The sequence below is a fragment of the Mustela erminea genome, chromosome 12 (genome assembly GCF_009829155.1).
Source record: "Mustela erminea isolate mMusErm1 chromosome 12, mMusErm1.Pri, whole genome shotgun sequence".
Taxonomy (NCBI): Eukaryota; Metazoa; Chordata; class Mammalia; order Carnivora; family Mustelidae; genus Mustela; species Mustela erminea.
Window position 1 is genome coordinate 19,934,210 of NC_045625.1, and position 20,331 is coordinate 19,954,540.

Sequence of the window (20,331 nt, forward strand, 5' to 3'; positions counted from 1 at the left end):
AGCGATGCAAGGACGCGAGTGAATGGGAAAACACAGACATCCTTCAGAAGTCACTGTTTTTCTGCTCAGATCCACTTCTAGATTTGACAGACAGAGCTGTTTCCAGATAAACACTCCTTCTCTCTTCCCTCGAGGCCCCCAGGCTCTTACAAGAAGAAGTGCTCGCGGAAGACCGGCTCTCTGCAGTCTGGGACAGTCCGTGTCTTCTGGCGACGAAGGCGGTTATTTTCAGGGATCAGAGAAATCTTGAATTGGAGAAAAGCAAGCATGAGAAGAGGGCTCATGGCCTCCGACACACCAAAGCCCAGCAGCTGACTCTGCCCATCTCCCAGGGGAAAGGTTTCCCGGGTGTCCTTCAAACCGGCCTCTGCAGAGAACAGGGTGCTGTCCTCGGTCAGAGGCCAGGAGACAAACAGAAGCTACTGCCGAGGCACAAGAGTCAGAGGCGGGGACAGGGAGTGGGGAAAGGTCCCCGCAGTGGGTGACACCACCAAGGCAGCCACAGGCTTGGCCGTAGATGGGGTGTACTTCGGCCATCTCCGGTCTTCCTCTCAGCACTGGTCTCTCTCCTGAGTTCCCCGCAGCTGCTCAGTGCTCCCTTCCCCAGAGGCTCCGGGTCAGCCTCCACTAAGGCCCCAAATCCATGTTCTCGCCCTCGAGCTGCTCCTGCCCTGCTCCTGACCAAGTCCTCACCGACAGGAACCTCTGACCAGCCTGGGGGCTTTGGGAGAGAAAAGAGGGGTATATCCCAGCTGCCATACTCTAGGAAGTGGCTGGCCTTTGGCTCTGGCTCGAAGTAGGCCCTCCGCCCTATGGGGCCTCTGTCTTCATGGCAAGGGCCCCACTCATTTGGATCTTCTAGGCCTCAGAGACACTCCCTCTCCTCCACCACCCATCTTGCTTCCGGTTTTGCCGGGGAGAAGAGTGAGAATACTGCTTTTCATGAGAGGGCTTGGGATTATCTGTGGATTTCTGTCACACACACATTCATGGGGATGACCGAGCTCACCCATAAGAGTCCAGCTCTTGGGGCACCTGGGTGGCTCAGTGGGTTGAGGCCTCTGCCTTCAGCTCAGGTCATGATCTCAGGGTCCTGGGATCAAGCCCCACATCAGGTTCTCTGCTCAGCAGGGAGCCTGCTTCCTCCTCTCTCTGCCTGCCTCTCTGCCTACTTGTGATCTCTAGCTGTCAAATAAATAAAATAAAATCTTAAAAAAAAAGAGTCCAGCTCTTGTAGGAAGCCATAGGGACCAAGCTAGGCTAAGGGAAGGGCCTATCCTAGCTCAGCGCCTCATCACTGGACCTAATTAATCCCTAAGGACCAAAATAGGAGGTGGTCCCTGCCACCTCGAATGGCCCCAGGCCCACAGATGTGCTGAGACCTTGGGACACAGTCTAGTGACATGGCTCCCCACTACCCCCCACCCCACCCAAACACACCCCCCCAGCTCATCAAATACCTTCACGTAGGGATCACAGATGCCAGGGTCTCTGCTCATCAGGCCTTTTCCTTCTATAACTAAAGAAAGAATGAAAATGTTGGGGTAGGTGGCTAGGTGGGAAGGATTATCACTAGCCCCTAATGTGTGTGAGAGCCATTGGTTATTAACCCCCTCTGGTCCAGTCCATTCCCACCATCCCCCACATGCAGGCAGCACTCTGACTGAGACAATGCAGGATCCCTTTGATTCCTTGAATCTTACAGCTGAAAGAGAACCTCAAATTTATCAAGTTGAACCCCTCATTTAAAAGGAAAGATGAGACTATCAGGGGACCCAGAAATAGTGAGAAACCTGCCCAAAGTCACAGAGCAATCAGAGCGATGGGAATACCAGAGCCGGGGTTTGGATCCCTATCTCCTGACTCCCAGTCCAGTGCTCCTTCCTCCACACAAGACTAGAGAACTCATCCTGAGGCATCTGCTGCACTGGGGCTGCTGGATGGTGTAGCACGGCAGGCAAAAGTCCAGGTCCAGAGACAGGCCCTGGGCCCTGGGTCTGCAGACCAGCACCAGTGCCAGTCCCACTGCTTACTAGATGGGAGAGCTTGAGCAAGCAGCTTTGTCTCTCTGCAGCTGAATTCGCTGTTTTTCAGTGGGGGAGTGATCATAATGGGTTAGGGATCACGACATCCACTCCACATGGTGGGTCTGCTGTGTAAAGGCAATAATGTGTCTAAAGTGCTTAGGAGAGGGCCTGGCAAGCAAGTATCTGCTCAAGGGACATTCGCTAGAGAAAAAAATAATAATAAATAAAGGCAAGAGACAGGTGGCGGGTGAGGCAAAGGCCTGATCCTGACATAAGCCCCGCCTGTTTGCCTGAGGTCTGCAGAAACAGGGCAGCATTTTTTTACTGTTCAGCGTGGATGGAGCCCTAGGGTTTGGCTTGGACGGGGCTCCCATAGTCTGAGGCATGAAGCCTGAGAAGCCAAAGAAGAGAGAGAACAGACTGGAAGGGATGAAGAGCCCCAAGACTGGGGTGAAGCCAAAGCAAACTGTGCAGGACAAATGAAGTGGTGGAGGCCAAGATGCATTTTGCAAAATCTGTTTGCACAGCTGGAGTCCGGCTCTGGCCCACAAAGAAACCCCCTCTGCTGGTCCTTGGGAACGTCAACCCCCCCCCACCCCCCAGAGGCCAGGACCGGAGGACCCCAGGCGCCTGCTGGTCTACGCTGCCTGGTGTCCTAGCTACGGTTCCTGTGTGCATCCTTCCTCTCAAGGGCGTGGTCATAGGGAGGGGGGCAGGCTCCCGGCTTGAGGAAACCCTGGGTCTCCCTGCCCCACCCCCTCCTGACCCTATGCAGGTGCAGCAGACATGGCTGCTGTCCCACTGCGCTCCCGGGACAACTCAGAGAGAAACCATGTAGTCAGGGCCGTGAGAAGGACACAGAGGAGGAAACAACATACTCAGGTAGGTCACGGGGGTGATTCCTGGAGGGGAAAAGGTGAAGCAAAATGAGCCTTCCTTCCTGAGTCTTAATGATGATGAAGGCAGGCATGTTTCTTGCAAAATCAGAGGGAAGGAGAGTTATTTTTCAAAAGGAATTCAAAAAGAGGGCATGTGACTCCAGGCACAAGAGACCTTGGGAGCAGAGGCTCAGAGGCATGGCAAGCATGATGCCCTCAAGGGGGCACAGGTAACTGGCCAGAAAAGGGGGTACAGGGAGATATTAACAGCAAGAGCCACGCAGGCTAGAGAGATAGGCAGGGCCTGCTGGGATAAACAGAAGAGTCCAGGCAACAAAGGCCGTGGCAGAAGTTCAGGAACTACGTGTGTACTGAGTGGAAGGACAAACAGATGATTAATGGACAGGTAAAGTGTAAGATCCTCTGGGTGGCACCTTCATCACCTGGATACTCACTGTGGAGCAGCAGAACCCGGTCCTGGGCGTCAATTGACAGCTTCAGCTGACCTAAGGAAACAACAGAAGCAACTTCACTTCGTCTCCTTGTTGGGTGAAAGACAGGGTAGCAGTGACAGGGCTGCTCTTTTGTTCATGTGAAGTGATTCAGAGACCCAAACACTCTCTGGGTTGGAAGAGAGCCCAGAAGCCACCTAGGGCAGCCTCTTCACAACATCAGGAGTCCTTTCTGCAATACCTCTCGCAGTGGTTCTCTCTTCTGGGCTTGCACCCCTCTGGTAATGGGGAGTTCACTACTTTACAGGGCAGCGCTGGTTAACGCCGCAGAACTCTTTCTGTTGGACAGCTACAAAAGTTGTTGTATCCACATCAAGACAAGCCCAGATTGGAGAGTTAAGGATCCTGGGCCTTGGTCAGAAGTCCATGGGAGTCAAGGGGTCAAGGGGGAGGACAGGGAAAGCCCACCATTGTGACAGACAGCTAGCTGTGTTCTGGAAAGGCAATAACAACACAAGGACAAGGAACAAATGATCGGAGGAAAAGCAAAAAAAAAGAGATCAGGGCAGAGAGACCTGTCAAAGTCAATGCTACCAGCCTCCACCGTTGCACAGGATCCTGATCTCCCTTAAAAAAAAGCTGGCATAGGGGTGCCTGGGTGGCTCAGTGGGTTAAGCCTCTGCCTTCAGCTCAGGTCATGATCTCAGGGTCCTGGGATTGACTTCCGCATCGGGTTCTCTGCTTAGCAGGGAGCCTGCTTCCTCCTCTCTCTTTCTCTGTTTGCCTCTCTGCCTACTTGTGATCTCTCTCTGTCAAATAAATAAATAAAATCTTAAAAAAAAAGAAAAGAAAAGAAAAGAAAAGCTGGCATAGAGCCATGCTACCTGTGGTCCAAGAACCTCCAGCATCAGAAGCATCTGGATGAAGGTAGAAATGCAGAATCATGGGCCCCCATCCCAGGCATGCTGAATCAGAATCTGCAATTTAACCAGCTCCCCAGGGAGGAAGTAAAAGTTGAGGAGCCCTGGACTAGAACATGCTGGAGGGCCTCTGATTGTGTTTATAAGCTTGGAAAAGGCCTTCTGAGCAAGGCACAAATGCAGGGGCACCAAGGGAAAAGATAGACAACTCTAAGTCCATACAGTTTTTAAATGTCTACTACAATTAAAGATATCATAAACAAGGTTATGAGACAACACAATAGAAAAATAGACAAAGGTCATAAACTGCAAATTCAGAGAAGACAAAACAGCCAATAAATGTACGAGATGATGCTTGACTTCACAGAGACCTGGGACATGCAAATTGGCCACAAAATACCATTTTCTATTAATCTGCTTGGCAGATCGTTTAAAGATCATGTTGGGGCCCCTGGCTGGTTCAGTGACTCTTGATCTCAGGGTTGGAAGTTTGAGCCCCACCTTGGGTGTAGTGATTACTTAAAAATAAAATCTTTAGGATTTTAAAGATTTAAAATCTAAATCTGCCTGGGGGGCTCAGTCAGTGGGGCGTCCAACTCTTGATCTCAGCTCAGGTCTTGATCTCCAGGGCCATTGAGTTTAGGCCCTGTGTTGGGCTCCACACCACTTAAAAAACAATAATAAAATAAAATATTTTTAAAAAGAGACGGATAATGTCAAATATTGTTTAAAAATGTAAGAAAACAGGTACTCTCAAATCTTGTGGGAGGAAGCATAACAAAGGGAAATTTCTGGTAGCAGTATCTATCAGAATTCAATTGTGCGTGTCCTTCAACCCAGCAATTCTACTTCGACATAACTATCACAGACAAAAACCCACATGCCTGAGCTCAAGGCTGGAGCTCCAATTTGTTCTTAAAACAAGAACAAATTGGAAACACCTGAAAAGTCCATTAATATGAAAATGGTTAAATGAGCCATCATTAGCTGTGCTTGGAATGGTAGGTGTTATTACAAATAATAATAATAATAATAATAATAATAATAATAATAATAATAATAGGAACGCCTGGGTGGCTCAGTTGGTTAAGCGACTGCCTTTGGCTCAGGTCATGATCCTGGAGTTCCCGGATCAAGTACCAAATCGTGCTCCCTGCTTGGCAGGGAGTCTGCTTCTCCCTCTGACTCTCCCCCTTCTAATGCTCTTTCTCTCTCTCTCTCTCTCTCTCAAATAAATAAATAAATAAAATCTTTTTTGAAAAATAGTAATTTTTTTTTAAATGGGGGAATTCTGTATGTCCTGGCAGAGGGAACGCTGTGTTAAATTTTTAAGAGAAACAAGAAAATTGCAGAACAATACAGATGACATATATTTCTACGTGTGTGTGTATATGTCTGTATGTGTGTGGTAAAAGGGTACCAAATGAAAAACAGGGATCGTGTCTAGAACTGGAGGAAGGGAAGTCAAGAGGAATTTAATTCTATCTAACTTGTTGTTTCAACAATACAAATTATAAGAACTATAGCATTTCTATAATTAAAAAATAAGAAGAGGAGGCATGCCTGGGGGTCTCAGTCAGCTAAGCATCCAACTCTAGATTTTGGCTCAGGTCACGATCATGTTGCATGAGATGGAGCCCTGAGTCTGGCTCCGTGCTCAGTGGGGAGTCTGCTGGAGATTCTCTCTCTCTCTCCCTCTGCCCCTCCCCTCTGCTCTCACTTTATTTATTGATAAATAAAATATTTTAAAAATACAAATTAAATTAAAAATATGAAGAGGAAATGAAAAAAGAAGGGAAGAGGGGAGAAAAAGGAGGAGGAGTGGGAGGGAGGGGTCCTTCATAACAGAAGGACCAGGGCTGGAAAGCAGGTGAAGAACAAAGAGTTGGTTTTTCCCCCTGGTTTTTCTAATTTTTTCAAAGACAACATAAAAACAAAACAAAACATCAAGCCATCCTCACAGATGCCCAGTGGCCCTTCAGCAAGGACAGAAGAGAGAAGGATCATATTCCTCTTCCTCAATGACATGCTCAAAATTTTTCCTCACTCCAGTGGACTCTTTCTGGGACCTTAAGAAACCACTGAACTCAATCCACCTGGTGGACAAATACTGGGGAGACAAGGAGGATAGGGCAGGGCCTCCCAGCCAGCAGCAACCACACACAGCAAGCAGAAAGCCCTTGCATCCATGACAACCCTGTCTTATAGTCATCTGCCTCTGCTTGATTACCTCTAGTGATGGGGAGCTCACTTTCTGTAATGGGAGCCCTTTCTCTTTTGCAACAACTCTGATTGTTCAATACTCCATCTTATATTGAACCAGAAGTGGCCTCTCGATAGCTTTTATTGGCCAGACATGGTTCTGCTGTCAGTCTCCGGGCTCTCTTCTTCCACCACTCCTCATGGCACAGTGAGACATCCCTTCATCATCCCAACTATTTATCTCTGGACATGCCCCATGAAATTGGGACTGTGGCTGGGGCTTGTGCATTGCTGCTGGCTGGAGGAAGGCCAGGCAGGGGTCAGAGAACAGAAAGGAGGGAAATTCTGAGCAGCTCACCAACCCCTGGGACCTGGAAACCACTTGCTCTTTACATTTTGGGGGTGTTTAAACTGCAAATGCAGGCAACCCAGACTCCAGCAAACCCGCGTCCAGCTCTTCACCCACCAGAAATTCCTGCTGTCCTGCTGCCCAGAACACAGATCTCAGAACCCTGGAGTCCTGTTCCAGTTCCAGCCCTGACTACTGTCCTCGCTCTCAGAGCCACCTTGTTCCTCAGCTGCCTGGTGGAGCTAATAACGGGGGCTACTGCACTCGCCAAGTTGTGTTTAGATCAGATAATGCTGAAGGGTGAGGAGGTCCTTGCATGAAGGGCGCCAAGAGAATCCGTGGCATTATAAGCTCAAGATCTGAACAATTACCACTTTGGGGCCCTCTAGACCTGAAAAATCTACAAAAAAATGTGCCGGACACAGTGTGGGGTAGGAGAAAGCTTTGAAACAGACAAAAATGGCCAGCAGTCATCCCATCTCATGAACCCAAAGCCGACTGTGTTTAATGCCAAACATCTTTTCTGAAACTATTACCAGTGCAAAGGCAGCTTTGGCCCAAACATACCTGGCTTTCCATAGCTGTAGGAGCCAGTGAGCTGCACGACACCATCATCTACCCAATGGACTGTTCACAGAAATCAGGATGGACAGGGCAATACAAATCAAAACCACAGTGAGATACCACCTCACACCAGTCAGAATGGCTCAAATCAACAAGTTGGGAAATAACAGATGTTGGTGAGAATGCGGAGAAAAGGGAACCCTCCCACACCACTGGAGGGAATGCAAGCTGGTGCAGCCACTCTGGGAAACAGCATGGAGGTTCCTCAAAAAGTTGAAAATAGGGCTACCCTACGACCCAGCAATCGCACTACTGGGTATTTACTCCAAAAATACAAATGTAGTGATCTGAAGGGGCACATGCACCCCAAAGTTTATAGCAGCAATGGCCCCAATAGCCAAACATGGAAAGAGCCCAGATGTCTATCAACAGATGAATGGATAAAGAAGATGTGGTATGTATATATACATATGTATATACATACATACATACATACCATGGAATATACCATGGAATATTACTCAGCCATCAAAAAAGAAATAAAATCTTGCTGTTTGTAACAATGTGGATGGAACTAGAGGGTATTATGCTAAACAAAATAAGTCAATCAGAGAAAGACAATTATCATATGATCTCACTGATATGTGGAATTTAAGAAACAAAACAGAGGATCATAGGGAAAAAAAATAAGATAAGACCAGAGAGGGAGACAAACCATAAGAGACTCTTGGTCATAGGAAACAAACAGGGTTGCTGGAAGGGAGAGAGGTGGAGGGATGGGTTACCTGGGTGATGGACATAAGGAGGGCACGTGATATAATGAGCACTGGGTTATATAAAACCAATGAATCACAGACCTGAACCTCTGAAACCAATAATACATTATATATTAATTAAAAAAAAAAAAAAGAAATCAGGATGGAGACATCACCCAGCACAAATGGTCACTAGTTCCACTTGACAAATTAGCCAGGCAGGACCTGCACAGGGCCGAGTCAGAAAGGACAGATCTGAATGCCCGGGTGTCCAGTGGCAAGAAACTGGCAGCCCAGTGACCACCAGGGCAGGAGCATGAGCAAGGCTCAAAAGTGGAGCTGGAGCACAGGACGGGCCTGGAGCAAAGACTGACTCGGAAATCAGAGGAGTCTGCCTAGCTCCCCTTGCAGGCCTTGCCATGCAGGCCCTCTGGGGGAGAGCCAGAGAAACCAAGCCCGGTAGACCAGATTCAGCGCCCCCCTCAAGGGACACACGCTCCTCCAGCCCATATGCGGGCTCAAAGACAAGGGCAAACACAAGTGTCCCCAACCCCCCACCCCCCGTGCCCACCCCCCCACCCCCCTTGACCACGCTTGTCCCTTCTGCCTCCCCTCTTAGCCCATCCCATCCAAGAATGCATCTCCAGAGCCCTGGAGTCATCTTGTCCCACCTCCTCAATTGGAAGGCAGAACAGCCATGCTCAGATATGGAAGGTGACTTGACCTGGGCCCAGAGTGACATGGGTAAGACAGACCAGAATGAGAGACCAGAATGCTGGCCTCAACTCCAGAACTCTGGCCTATAACTCTGAGCTGGTCTTTCAGAGCCATTAATATACACCACTGCATTTGCCAATGCCACCCTGGGCTTCAGGAGCCCAGAAAGCCATCAGGCACAGGACCATGGCCACAGCTTTGCTTCGGAAGCCAGGAGGAAACCAAAAAGAGGGCAGGTTCGACGAAATGTCCCCAAGACACCGTTGGCACAGGACCTAGGGGGATTCAGACTCCCTGGGACCTGCAGAAAAAAAGGGTATGGAAGCTGGCTAAAGAAATTCAATCTGGCAGACCTTACTCTGTGGAGGGCCACGGGAAGATGAACTCAGACTCTCAGGACACAGCCAGGGAGAGACACACTCAGAACACGAAGCAAGAAGACGGGGGCTGCCCACCACAGCTGGCCTCAGGGGTCAGCAGAAGTGTGTCCTAGAGGGAGCTCATGGCACCCTGGGGTGTGCAGGAGATACATCTCTGAGGGACTTGCCTGGCTGGCAGGAAGGAGTAGTCATCCCAAAACCCAGTTCACCTCAAAAGCAATTCCCCACTTAGGAGCTGTCATGTGTTGAAAGCCACAGGAAGGGGGAGGATGTCAGGGCAAACGTACAAAGGAAGCTGGATCTCTGCAGAGCCTGGCTGGCCACCAGCACTCACAGATTTCCCCTGCATTTGTGGGGACGAGTCTGTACCTCAAAGCTGTGTGTGCAGGAGAGAGGGAGGGAAACAACCAGCGGCTGGGCGCCCCTCTCTCTGGGATCCTGGACCACCTGACCGACACGGGAGCCTGACCGAGGCTCCAAGAGGGGTACACCTGTTTTCCAATTTTGCTTTCTCCCCACTGAAGGACAAAGGGCAGGCTGCAGGGGTCTTTCAAGTGTCTGTTCTTTTGAAGAGGGAGAATCTTGAGTTCCCTTTGGAGAAACAGCCTGGCTTATGCTGGTGCCTGCTGGTGGGAGGAGCCCTGCAGAGCCCAGGCTGGGTAGGTGGGGGGCTGAGTGGTGAGGTGGAGACGATGGCGGGTCAGTGTGACTCTTCTCTTCTGATTCTCCACTTTCTTTGCAACCTGATATTAATGGGGCCTCCCAAGCTGCTTTTCCTTCCAGGAATAGGTTGCTCTCGCCAGCATACATCGGTTAAACTCTTGGCAGCAGAGACCCTGAGTAAAATCCAGCCAGCAAAGCCATTCTCCAATCCCTGACTCACAGGAATGGGGAGATACCAAATCTTTGGGGTTTTTTAAGCCAACAGGTATTGGGATACTTTGCTTTGCTTAATATACCCCCATATTGCCTCCACAGCCAGGGGACATAAACCTGATCTCAATTCTGGGACAATTTTTCAATTTTTAAAATTGTTAAGAAAATATGGTTCTAAGATAAATATGACTAAGGGAACAAAAGGCCCTCCATTTGTGAGGTCCCTGATTGTTCTCCCTAAAGAATTTTGATCGATTCAAACCATACTCGTTACCAATTCAACTGTAAAATCTGGAATTGTCCCACATTAACTCACCAATGGCCCAGCACGTTCATGAAAATGCTTCACTCACAGAGCAAATGGTTTTCTTTTACACATATTCATGTGTCCCGTACCACAATATATAGAAAATTCACATTCTTCTTCCTTTCACAATCTCCCTTTAGATTTTATTATAATAATTTTAGTTCCAAAATTGTCGGTTTCACACTTTATATTTTATATTTTATAAATGACTCGCCACCCTTACCTATGTCATATTATTACAGACTTTTTCTCCATTGTTACATATCTTATAATGATGAGCCCCTATGACATCCTTACCGATGGCTTGAAGCCACACCACGAAGTCAGTGATTTATTTTCATCATGTCTTACAGTGTGTTATTTTTTTCACTACCAAAGTTTTCCAGCAGAACAAGTCTAATACGGAAAACACAAGGGTGGAAGCAAGAAGGAACCATGAGCAAAGCACGGGTTTTGGAGTCAGTAAGACCTGGCTTGGATCCTGGGTCCACCACCGATGGTGCTGAATCACTGCTCCTCTGTCTCTTCGTCTGTGCAATGGAAAGAAGACGAATCATACCGTTCGGGGGTGTGGGGGGGGAGCTCTTGTAAAACTGAGCTCTAATGTACATGGAGAGCCTGGCAAATAGTAGGCACTCCCACTGATAGGACAAAAAGAGGGATGGAGGGAAGTAAAAGGAAAGAAAGGATGGAAGGGTGGAAGGAAAGGAAGGAGGAAGGAAAGGAGAGGAGATGAAAAGAGTAAAAAACAACTCAGAAAAATTAGAAAACACGCATAGGGGACTACTATTTCTGAGATGACAGACCCACTGAGGAAATCCAGAAGAGCTGGGCAAAATATTTAAAAGCAGCTTCATGGGGATGCCTGGGTGGTCCAGTCGATTAAGCGTCTGCCTTTATCTCAGGTCATGATTCCAGGGTCCTGGGATCGAGTCCTGAACTGGGCTCCTTGCTCAGCGGGGAGCCTGCTTCCCCCTCTGCCTGCCACTCCCCCTGCTTATGCTCTCTCTCTCTCTGACAAATAAATAAATAAAATTAAAAAGTTAAAAAAATAATGTTTAAAAGCAGCTTCTTGGAGATACAACAAGACAGAGAGGCGCTACAGAGCAGGATCTCGGGAGAAGGATGTTCCTGGAATGAAGTTTAATGTTTTCCTGGGCTAATTCTCTCCTTGGGGTGTTTCAAATTCCAGAGAGATGACGGAGAAGCTGAGAGGCTGAGCAGAGTTTCTGTCTGCCTCACAGAGCAAGGGGAACAGGAGTTGGAGACCAGGGCCTGTCAAGAGTGGGGTCCTTCTGAGCCCCGACCTTTTGGATCGGAACCCCCAAGGGTTGTTCCTCAGGAATATGTGAGCCACAATGAAATGCAGTTCCTCAAGGGCCTACAGCTTAACCTCAAATAATCCCAATCCCTAACGTTAGGATTATTCCAGAACACTAGTGACTTCAAGCACCTAACAGAAGCAAATATCTTTTTTTAAATAAATTTTGAAGATTTTACTTATCTATCTGCCAGAGAAAGAGAGAGAGAGAGCATAAAGCAGGCAGAGAAACAGGCAGAAGGAGAAGGAGAAGCAGGCTCCCCGCTGAGCAAGGAGCCGGATTCCGGGCTTGATCCCAGGACCCTGGGATCATGACCCAAGCATGACAGACACTCAACCAACAGAGCCACCCAGGCTCCTGAAGCAAGTATCTTTTTGAAGGAAGACATCATCCTAGGTCTGCACCAACAAACAGAACAACAACTCTGTTCATGGCGTTTGTAAGGGACATAGTACACCCAGAACATAAAGAAACAGAAAGATTGACAGAAATAAGATGGAAAAAGATTCATTGTTAATCAAAAGAAGGCTGGGTGGCTATGTTAACGTCAGGAAAACTTTCTCTCTGCTAGAAATTAAGAGAAGGCTTCATAATAGTAAAAGTTTCAATTCACTACTAAGATAACAGTTGTAAATTTGTATGCTCTAGCACTTCAAAATATATAAAAGAAACACAACTCTAATGACAAAAAGATACATGTACAACCACAGGAGGAAATTTAACACAACTGTCTTGGTAACTGATAGCACAGATGGGGGAGGGCGGAATCAGCAAGGATGTAGAACATTTGGACAACATAATTAGCAAACTTGACCAAAATCTGACACATACAAAGAACACTACACCCAACCACTGCAGAACTTTTCAAGGACACACAGAACATTTATAAAAAACTGACCGTATCTTGGGCCATCAAAGGAGGGAAAGGAGGGGGCGCCTGGGTGGCTCAGTAGGTTAATCCTTTGCCTTCGGCTCAGATCATGATCTCAGGGTCCTGGGATCGAACCCCACATCTGGCTCTCTGCTCAGCGGGGAGCCTGCTTCCCCTTCTCTCTCTGCCTGCCTCTCTGCCTACTTGTGATCTCTCTCTCTCTCTCTCTGTCAAGTAAATAAAAATAAAATCTTTAAGGAAAAAAAAAAAAAGAGGGGAAGGATGCATAGTATATCCACTGACCAAAATATAAAACAAAGAATAAACATATTACCAGGAAATCCCCACTGTTGGGGAATTAAAAAACACACTTCCAAATCTTTTAAATACTTGAGAAAGTAGGACTATGAAAATTAGAAACTATCTCGAACTGAATGATAAAGAAAAAATCTGCATGTTGAACACGAGGTCTCTGGATATTGGCCATCTTGACTGCCCACCCCCTACCCTGTGAAAGTCACACAGATATTTGCTTTGTGATGAGTCACTCAGCTGCACGTCATTTGGGGGGACACTTTTCTGTCAGTGTGTTACATTTCAAAATAAAAAGGTTTTTTAAAAAATGGAACAGAATTGGAAAAGAGAACAAAAGGACTCTCGATAGGCCAGAAACTAAGAATTTCTGAATGCTCCCAAGCAAACAGATCCCCAGATGACAGGAAAGCCAATGAATGCTGAGGACCCCCAACCAGCAAGTCATGAGCCCCTGAGAAGTCGTTGGAGGGGCTTCCTGGCTAAGCCCAGGGCCTGGCCCAGGCTCTGAGCAGCACAGCCAGCCAGGGGCAGCTGGCGGGGCTGGTCACAGCCTCCAGTTCAGGGCCTCGCTCACCACTCTCCAACATGTCAAGCAGCAGGCTGGCATCTGCTCTATAGAAAACACACTTGTTGGGGCACCTGGGTGGCTCAGTGGGTTAAGCCGCTGCCTTCGGCTCAGGTCATGATCCCAGGGTCCTGGGATCGAGCCCCACATCGGGCTCTCTGCTCAGCCGCGAGCCTGCTTCCTCCTCTCTCTCTGCCTGCTTGTGATCTCTCTCTGTCGAATAAATAAATAAAATCTTTAAAAAAAAAAAAAAAAAGAAAGAAAACACACTTGTCATCTCTGGAGGAGCTGGGTTCTAGGCCCGGTTTACATTCTCCCTTTTTCTGCAGCCAGAACACCTCCTTAGAAGGCAGCATGTGGCCAACTAATAATGTTACTTGAACGTGTCTCTTACTGGGGGACAAGGTGGTAGATATATACTTGCGCATGCGTGTATACACGCACACACACACACACACACACACACACAATACATAAACCTCAACAGTACTCTCCCTGGAAGGAAAACAATTTTGTCTCTTTAGAATTCCAAAAATCCTGGAAATTTAGCTCCCTTTAAATGTTTGTGCTCGGGGTAAACCACCAGCTAGGCAGGACTTTCATCTGGTTCTACCACGGCAAAGCCCACTCCTGAAGGCCAGGGGCTACCTGCCATGCTGGGGAAAGGCCAGAGAATCAGAGTAAACTCAGCAAAGACCTTCATGTTAAGGGAGTTCACACTGGCTACCGAAGCTGCCTAAATTCATAGCTTCCAAACCAGGCTAATCACCAAAATACTTTTGTGGCTTCTTATAATTATAGATTCTCAGGCTCCAGGCTAGACTTATCAAGATCCTAGGAATCTATGGTAGGTTTTTTTTTTTTTTTAAATTAATTAATTTATTTACTTTGAGGGAAAGAGAAAAAAAGAGAGGAAGGGGTAGAGGGAGAGGGAGTCTTTTTTTTTTTTTTAAGATTTTATTTATTTGAGAGAGAGGGAGAGCATAAGAGGAGAGAGGTCAGAGGGAGAAGCAGACCCCCCGCCAAGCAGGGAACCTGATGTGGGACCCAATCCTGGGACTCCAGGATCATGACCTGAGTGGAAGGCAGTTGCTTAACCAACTGAGCTACCCAGGCGTCCGGGGAGAGGGAGTCTTAAGCAGACTCCATACTGAGCAAAGAGCCCCATACAGGGCTCGATCTCCCAATTCTGAGATCACGACCTGAGCCGAAACCAAGAGTCGGATGCCTAACTGACGACTCCAGGTACCCTAAGAATCTGTGTTTTCAATGGACTTGCAGGTGCTTCTGCCAAGTGACCAAGTCTGGTAACCACTGATACCAATCTTCATTCATGAACAGACAAGCAAAGACGGCTCCATGTATGAAAAAAATCAGCATCCTCAAAGAGGGGCAGTGTTTGTCAAGGAAATAGGATTTAAGCAGGAAAACAGGGCAGAACTTTCCAGTGTCCATCTGTGTCCTCCCTCAGAGAAATCTGAAAGGAGACTCTAAGAGCAGGAGGCTCCCCACCCCACCAGGTTCCTCCCTGTCCGCTGCACACCCAGGTCACAGTCACTGGTTCAAGAAACAACCTTCCCAGATAACCATCCGACCCACCCCTGAGGCCGCCGTGGGACCAAGGATCCAGTCCCTGCTGGTCTGGACACTCCCGACTTCCCAGATCTGGCAGGATGATTAATTCAATAGAGAACATGGAGTGATGTTAGGAAACAGTCACACTATACCAGTAAGAAAAAGTAATGAGTTCTAAAACTGTACAAATAATATGGTCTTGATACTTTTCAAATCGTTAACGCACCCCTACATACACACACACACACATACACACACACACACACACACACACAAATAAGTCTGGAAGGATATAAACTGTTAACTGACAACTATCTTTTCTAGGAGTCAGAGAACAGGTGATTTTTTGCTTTCTTCTTTTCACTAAGTTTTCAACAATGAAGCCATCTTACAGTGATAATGAGGAGGAAAAAACAATGAGCTATATTTTTAGCTTTTTTCAAATAAGATTTTATTTATTCATTTGAGAGAGTGATCAAGTTAGCATGCAAGAGAGCATAAGCAGAAGAGGGAAAGGAGAAGCAAACTGCCCGCTGAGCAGGGAGCCAGAAGTGGGACTGAATACCGGGACCCCAGGACCATGACCTGAGCTGAAGGCAGACGCTTCACCAACTGAGCCACCCAGTCGCCCCGATATCTTTACTTTTAAATCAGGACACAGCTAAGGTAATAGAACCTCAAAGCTTCTAAACACTCTTTCCTGATGACCCCAGCCCCACCACTTTAGGCTACCCCAGAAACCTCCTTGGTCTGGTAGGCTCCCACATCCCAGTGGGATTAAAAGGAACTGCCTGCAAGGGTCGGGGAGATTAAAGGACATAAAAAACTTGACACAAGGCACAGCACATGGTAAATGCTCAACAAACGGCGGCGGCTTCATTCCTCCCACAGTGGCGCTCCACCTGCTAGACCAGTGACTTCCAGGATGCCACACCACAGGCCACTGCTGGGGGCAAAGCCACTGCTTTTCTACCACTCCCTCTGCTCCTAGAGAAAAAGGGAGTTTGTGCGGAACCAAGCGTGCTGATAGAGGTAAGCTTGAGAACAGAAGAGCCAGAACCCCAGGGAGGGCCTAACTTCTGGGCTGTTCTGTCAGTGAAATCTGGGCAAAGTCCTGTGTGTTGCAGTAACGACCCCAACTTTTATAAAGAAAATGTATCCAAATTTAAGAAAAAAACAACAAAAAAGCAGTGCTGGACAAATCCTCTCAGAAGGCTTGAGCTCAGGTACCAAGTCTGGCCCTGGCTCCCCAGGATCTGGATCTCCGGTCTCCACGGAGGAACTATTACCCACTCTCCACAGGGAGTGCCAGAACCAGGGAGGACACACACAGCCGTGAAGGCGGCGGTGATCTCTGACAGGGCTTTCAGCCTTATCATGGCTTCTTGGGAGGCTGGACTTGCCCAGACCGTTGGGGCAGCTGCTGCCCAGCTGCTATTTGGGGGAACCGAGGCGAGCTAGCAAGGGTTTTGGGAGCGGTGGCCTACTGACCATTTCTTTCTACCTCAAGCCCTCCAGGGCAGGCCTATGACCCTCCTGAGAGGCTGGTCACTCCTGGAGAAGAGAATTCTCCTATATCTGCTGTGGGTCAGTGATCCACCGTGCAGTCGCCAAGGTGCGCCCCGCACCTGTCCTAAGGGAAAGAGGATGGAGGAAATCTCCAGATGTAGTAACAAGACGGTGATTCAACCATGAGCTGCTGGCTAATGGGAAACTCCAGTGGGGCAAACCGGGTCTCTGAAAGACGGATGGAGCTGTGATGATTCCGGGCCAGTGAGGCAGGAGCGGCTGCACTTGGCACCACTGGGCAGGCAGCAGGTGGTGGCCGGTGGCTTGCTCAGCCTGCCCCCCACCCCCCCCCCCGCACCCCTAGAGGAAGGGGCCAGAGGAAGCAGCCACTGCTTCTAGCCCCACACATCACGAAGGGGGGGGGGTGGTAGTGAGGGGGCTTTTCGGGCGCTGGGAGTAGGGTGAAGCAGCGCTGGCAGCCAGCTGTCGTGGGCACTTACCAAAGGTGGTGAGGTAGAAGGACAAGTCTGGGTGGGCACGCCGGCTCCCGAGGGACACACGGTGCAGGGAGCGCTCCATGGCCGCCCCGCCGCAGCCGGCCAGGACAGCCTGCAACCCGAGGCGTCTGTGTTGCTCCCCTGTAACCGAGGCAGCAGGTTCACCCGCCCCCGCCCCGCGCCGGTGTCCCGGAGGCGGGAGCGGGAGGCCGACTGCAGCAAGCGTTTGAATGAATGAGCCGGCGCGCCGGGCCCTGATTGGCCCGCGCTGGTTTGAATGAGGAGGTTTCCACCTGACCGATCCGACGCCGGCTGGGAGGAGGAGGCAGGAGGCGGCAGCGCCCCAACCGCGAGGGCATGGGCCGCAGCTGCTGCCGGGGTGGCCCCTCCTCCGAGCTCCCCACCGTACGTCTCCCGTCTCCCGGAGGAGCCAGAAGTAACCGGGCAGCCACACCAGGGCTCCCGGCTCCAGGCCGGAAGTCCCAGCCCCAGGTGAGGCCCTCGGCCCCTGGCATGTCCACGCAGGTGGGCTGGCCTGCTCACCCAGCTCCCCCAGGCTAGCAATTAGCCAGGTTTGTAACACGCTTTGAAGCTCAGACCTGTAATCACCAGACTCAAACAAGCGCAAAGGAGCATCTTCCTGGCCCGGCACAGTAGGGTTTGGAAAACTGTTCTCCGTGCTTGGACTGGCAGCCCCCACCAGGCTGCAGCCCCTTCCCAAACTCTGCCTTCCCAAACTCTGCCTACTCTTGGATGGGAGCAGCCTGGCACAGGACCAGGCCAAAGCAGCTTGCTCCAGCCAACCTCACAGGCCCCCATCTGCAGTCTGGCCCTGTGGAACAGGAGTGCAGGCCCGCAGCGTCGGAGGGGACAAAAAGCATGGGATGCAGGGAGGCTAAGTGCTTTCAGTCTCCAGAGCAGGTGCCAGGAGGCAGAGCTGGAAGGAAGGTCAGTCCCTACATGTCTCTGTCAGCAAACATTCGTGGGACACCTCCTGGGAACAGTTTCACACCAAGACATCTGCTCTGCAAATCTCTGACTGTTGCTGCTGTGGGAGGGAAAGCTGCTGGTCTTATGTAAATCTAAAAATGGGAGGTGTTGGAAGTTGCCAGATGGATATCTGGCCCAGGGATCCACTCCAGACAAGGTTGGAGGATGCAAGAGAGAAAGTGGGGAGAAAAGTTATATGTATTGCGTACCAGGAGCCAGGGGCTGAGCTGGGCAGTTTACACATATCATCTCATCTTCACAGTGATCCTAAGAAGTATCAACCCCAGTATACCAGAGATAAATCTGAACCTCAGGCAGAGAGGGTAGGTGACTTGTCCACAGTTGGTAGAACTTAAATTTGAACCCAGGCCTGTCTGCCCCAAAGGCCATCCTCCATCGTTCTTCTTTGGCCTCCATCCTGCCTCATGGCCAACAGCAAGTACGGGTTGCAGACTTGCCTCCTCGAGGCAGGAAAGGAAACTTGAAGCCACAGGGCCAGCTGGCTACCAGCAGGGAGCAGAAGCTAGAGAAGGAGCCCCCAGATCAGCAAACTGGTAGTCAAGTGCAAAGGAGCCACATAAAGGCCAGTGGACTGTTGGAAAGCTGGCACATTGTAAAGCCCTGTTCTGCCCTTTTCCCAACCCCCATTCCATGAGCACAGCCCATAGCAGGGGCAAGCCTACTCCCCTGGCCCTAACCAATGACAGTGGACATACCTGCATGCTCGACTTGAACGTGCCTGATTCTCCTCCTGGCTGGGGGAATCCGCATCCAGGCATCCTTTCTGGGCAGGGAGGTATGCTGGCGCTGCCGCTCCATCCAGCCAAGGATAAAGGCAACCCCAGGCTCAAGCCACAGGATGCAGAAAGGACACTGAGGCTGGAGTTGTTCTAGAGCTGCAGGAACAAGATAGGAACATGAGTTAGGCATGACCCGAGGATGCCCCCTGAGAGGGGTGTTTATTCCCAGTAGGAGTTAGAAAGCATGGCATTCTGGAGCCAAGGCAAAGTAAGGTCCACGGGGAAAGGGAGAGCGATATGCCCAAGATGGCAGTGGTCCCTTTACAGCTATGCCACGGACCACTGTGGAGCCTATCCTGGGGAGCACAATCTGGGCTCAGGAAGCCGTGAGCAAAGTACAGACACACCTTCAGGTGCGTGGGACCCCGAAGGGCAGGATGGAGCTGTACTATCTGAATGTGGCTTGAGGGGGGAAGACTGAAGCCCACACTAGCATCTCACCCCCACTCAGGATAAAGGCCCACTCAGCAGCTAACCCATTCAGTTGGAAGAACCCAGTGCCATTCTGATCCTGAGCTGACCCCTCTAGAGGCACCATCTCTACCACCTTCACCATCAACATTAAGGGCCCTTTTACTTAGTAGAACACTAGACACTTCCTTCTCTTAAAGAGGGAGGTCACTCTTGGGGCACCTGGGTGGCTCAGTCAGTTAAGCAGTGGCCTTCAACTCAGGTCATGATCCAGGGGTCCTGGGATTGAGCCCCCGCATCAGGCTCCCTGTTCAGTGGGAAGCCTGCTTTTCCTTCTCCCTCTGCAGGCCGCTTTGCCTACTTGTTCTCTCTCTCTCTCCATCAAATAAATAAATAAAATATTAAAAAAAAAAAAAAAGAGGGGGTCACTGTTTTCTCAGGAGAGAAGAGGACAGAAGTGAGTGGGAGCCTAGGCAGTGCCGCTGCAGGAGAAACCGGGCCTGTTCACCCACACTACTATCCAAAGGAGACATCCAGAAAGGGTCGTAGTTGAGGCCCTGCTTTCCCCAAGAAGACAGGCAAGTTTGCTGACCAAGTCTGTCTTTCTGGCAGGCCCTAAGCACCCCAGCACACCTAGGCAGTGGGCCTCCATGTCTCCCTCACCCCTTACTCACACTCCACACATACGTAGTATACTACAGACACAACACAAACACACGTTGCATACACTCTACACACATACACATACATACCATAACACTGCCCATGTACACCCGTGCACAAATACACCATAGACGGGGCACCTGGGTGGCTCAGTCAATTAAGCACCTGCCTTCCACTCAGGTCATGATCCTGGGGTCCTGGGATAGAGCCCAATGGTAGGCTCCCTGCTCAGTGGGAAGTCTGCTTCTCCCTCTCCCTCTGCTGCTCCCCCTGCTTGTGCTCTCCTTCTCCCTCTGTCAAATAAATAAAATCTTTAAAAAAAAAAAAAAAAAAGCTGGCAGTATATTCATGATCAAGTGTTCTTTATTCTAGGAATGCAAAGATCA

General features: G+C 49.5%; 1 protein-coding gene across 1 annotated transcript in view; it reads right to left on the reverse strand.

Moving 5' to 3' along the window:
• Positions 1-20,117, reverse strand: part of RGS3 (regulator of G protein signaling 3) — a 120,457-nt gene extending 100,340 nt beyond the window's left edge. Inside the window, 8 exon segments of the mRNA XM_032307723.1 lie at positions 151-245; positions 1,461-1,519; positions 3,361-3,411; positions 10,897-10,957; positions 17,085-17,171; positions 17,173-17,222; positions 18,788-18,967; positions 20,035-20,117. Coding sequence (XP_032163614.1) covers positions 151-245; positions 1,461-1,519; positions 3,361-3,411; positions 10,897-10,957; positions 17,085-17,171; positions 17,173-17,222; positions 18,788-18,967; positions 20,035-20,074 — 623 coding nt within the window. The 5' untranslated portion in view covers positions 20,075-20,117.
• Between the last annotated feature and the right edge of the window lie 214 nt (positions 20,118-20,331).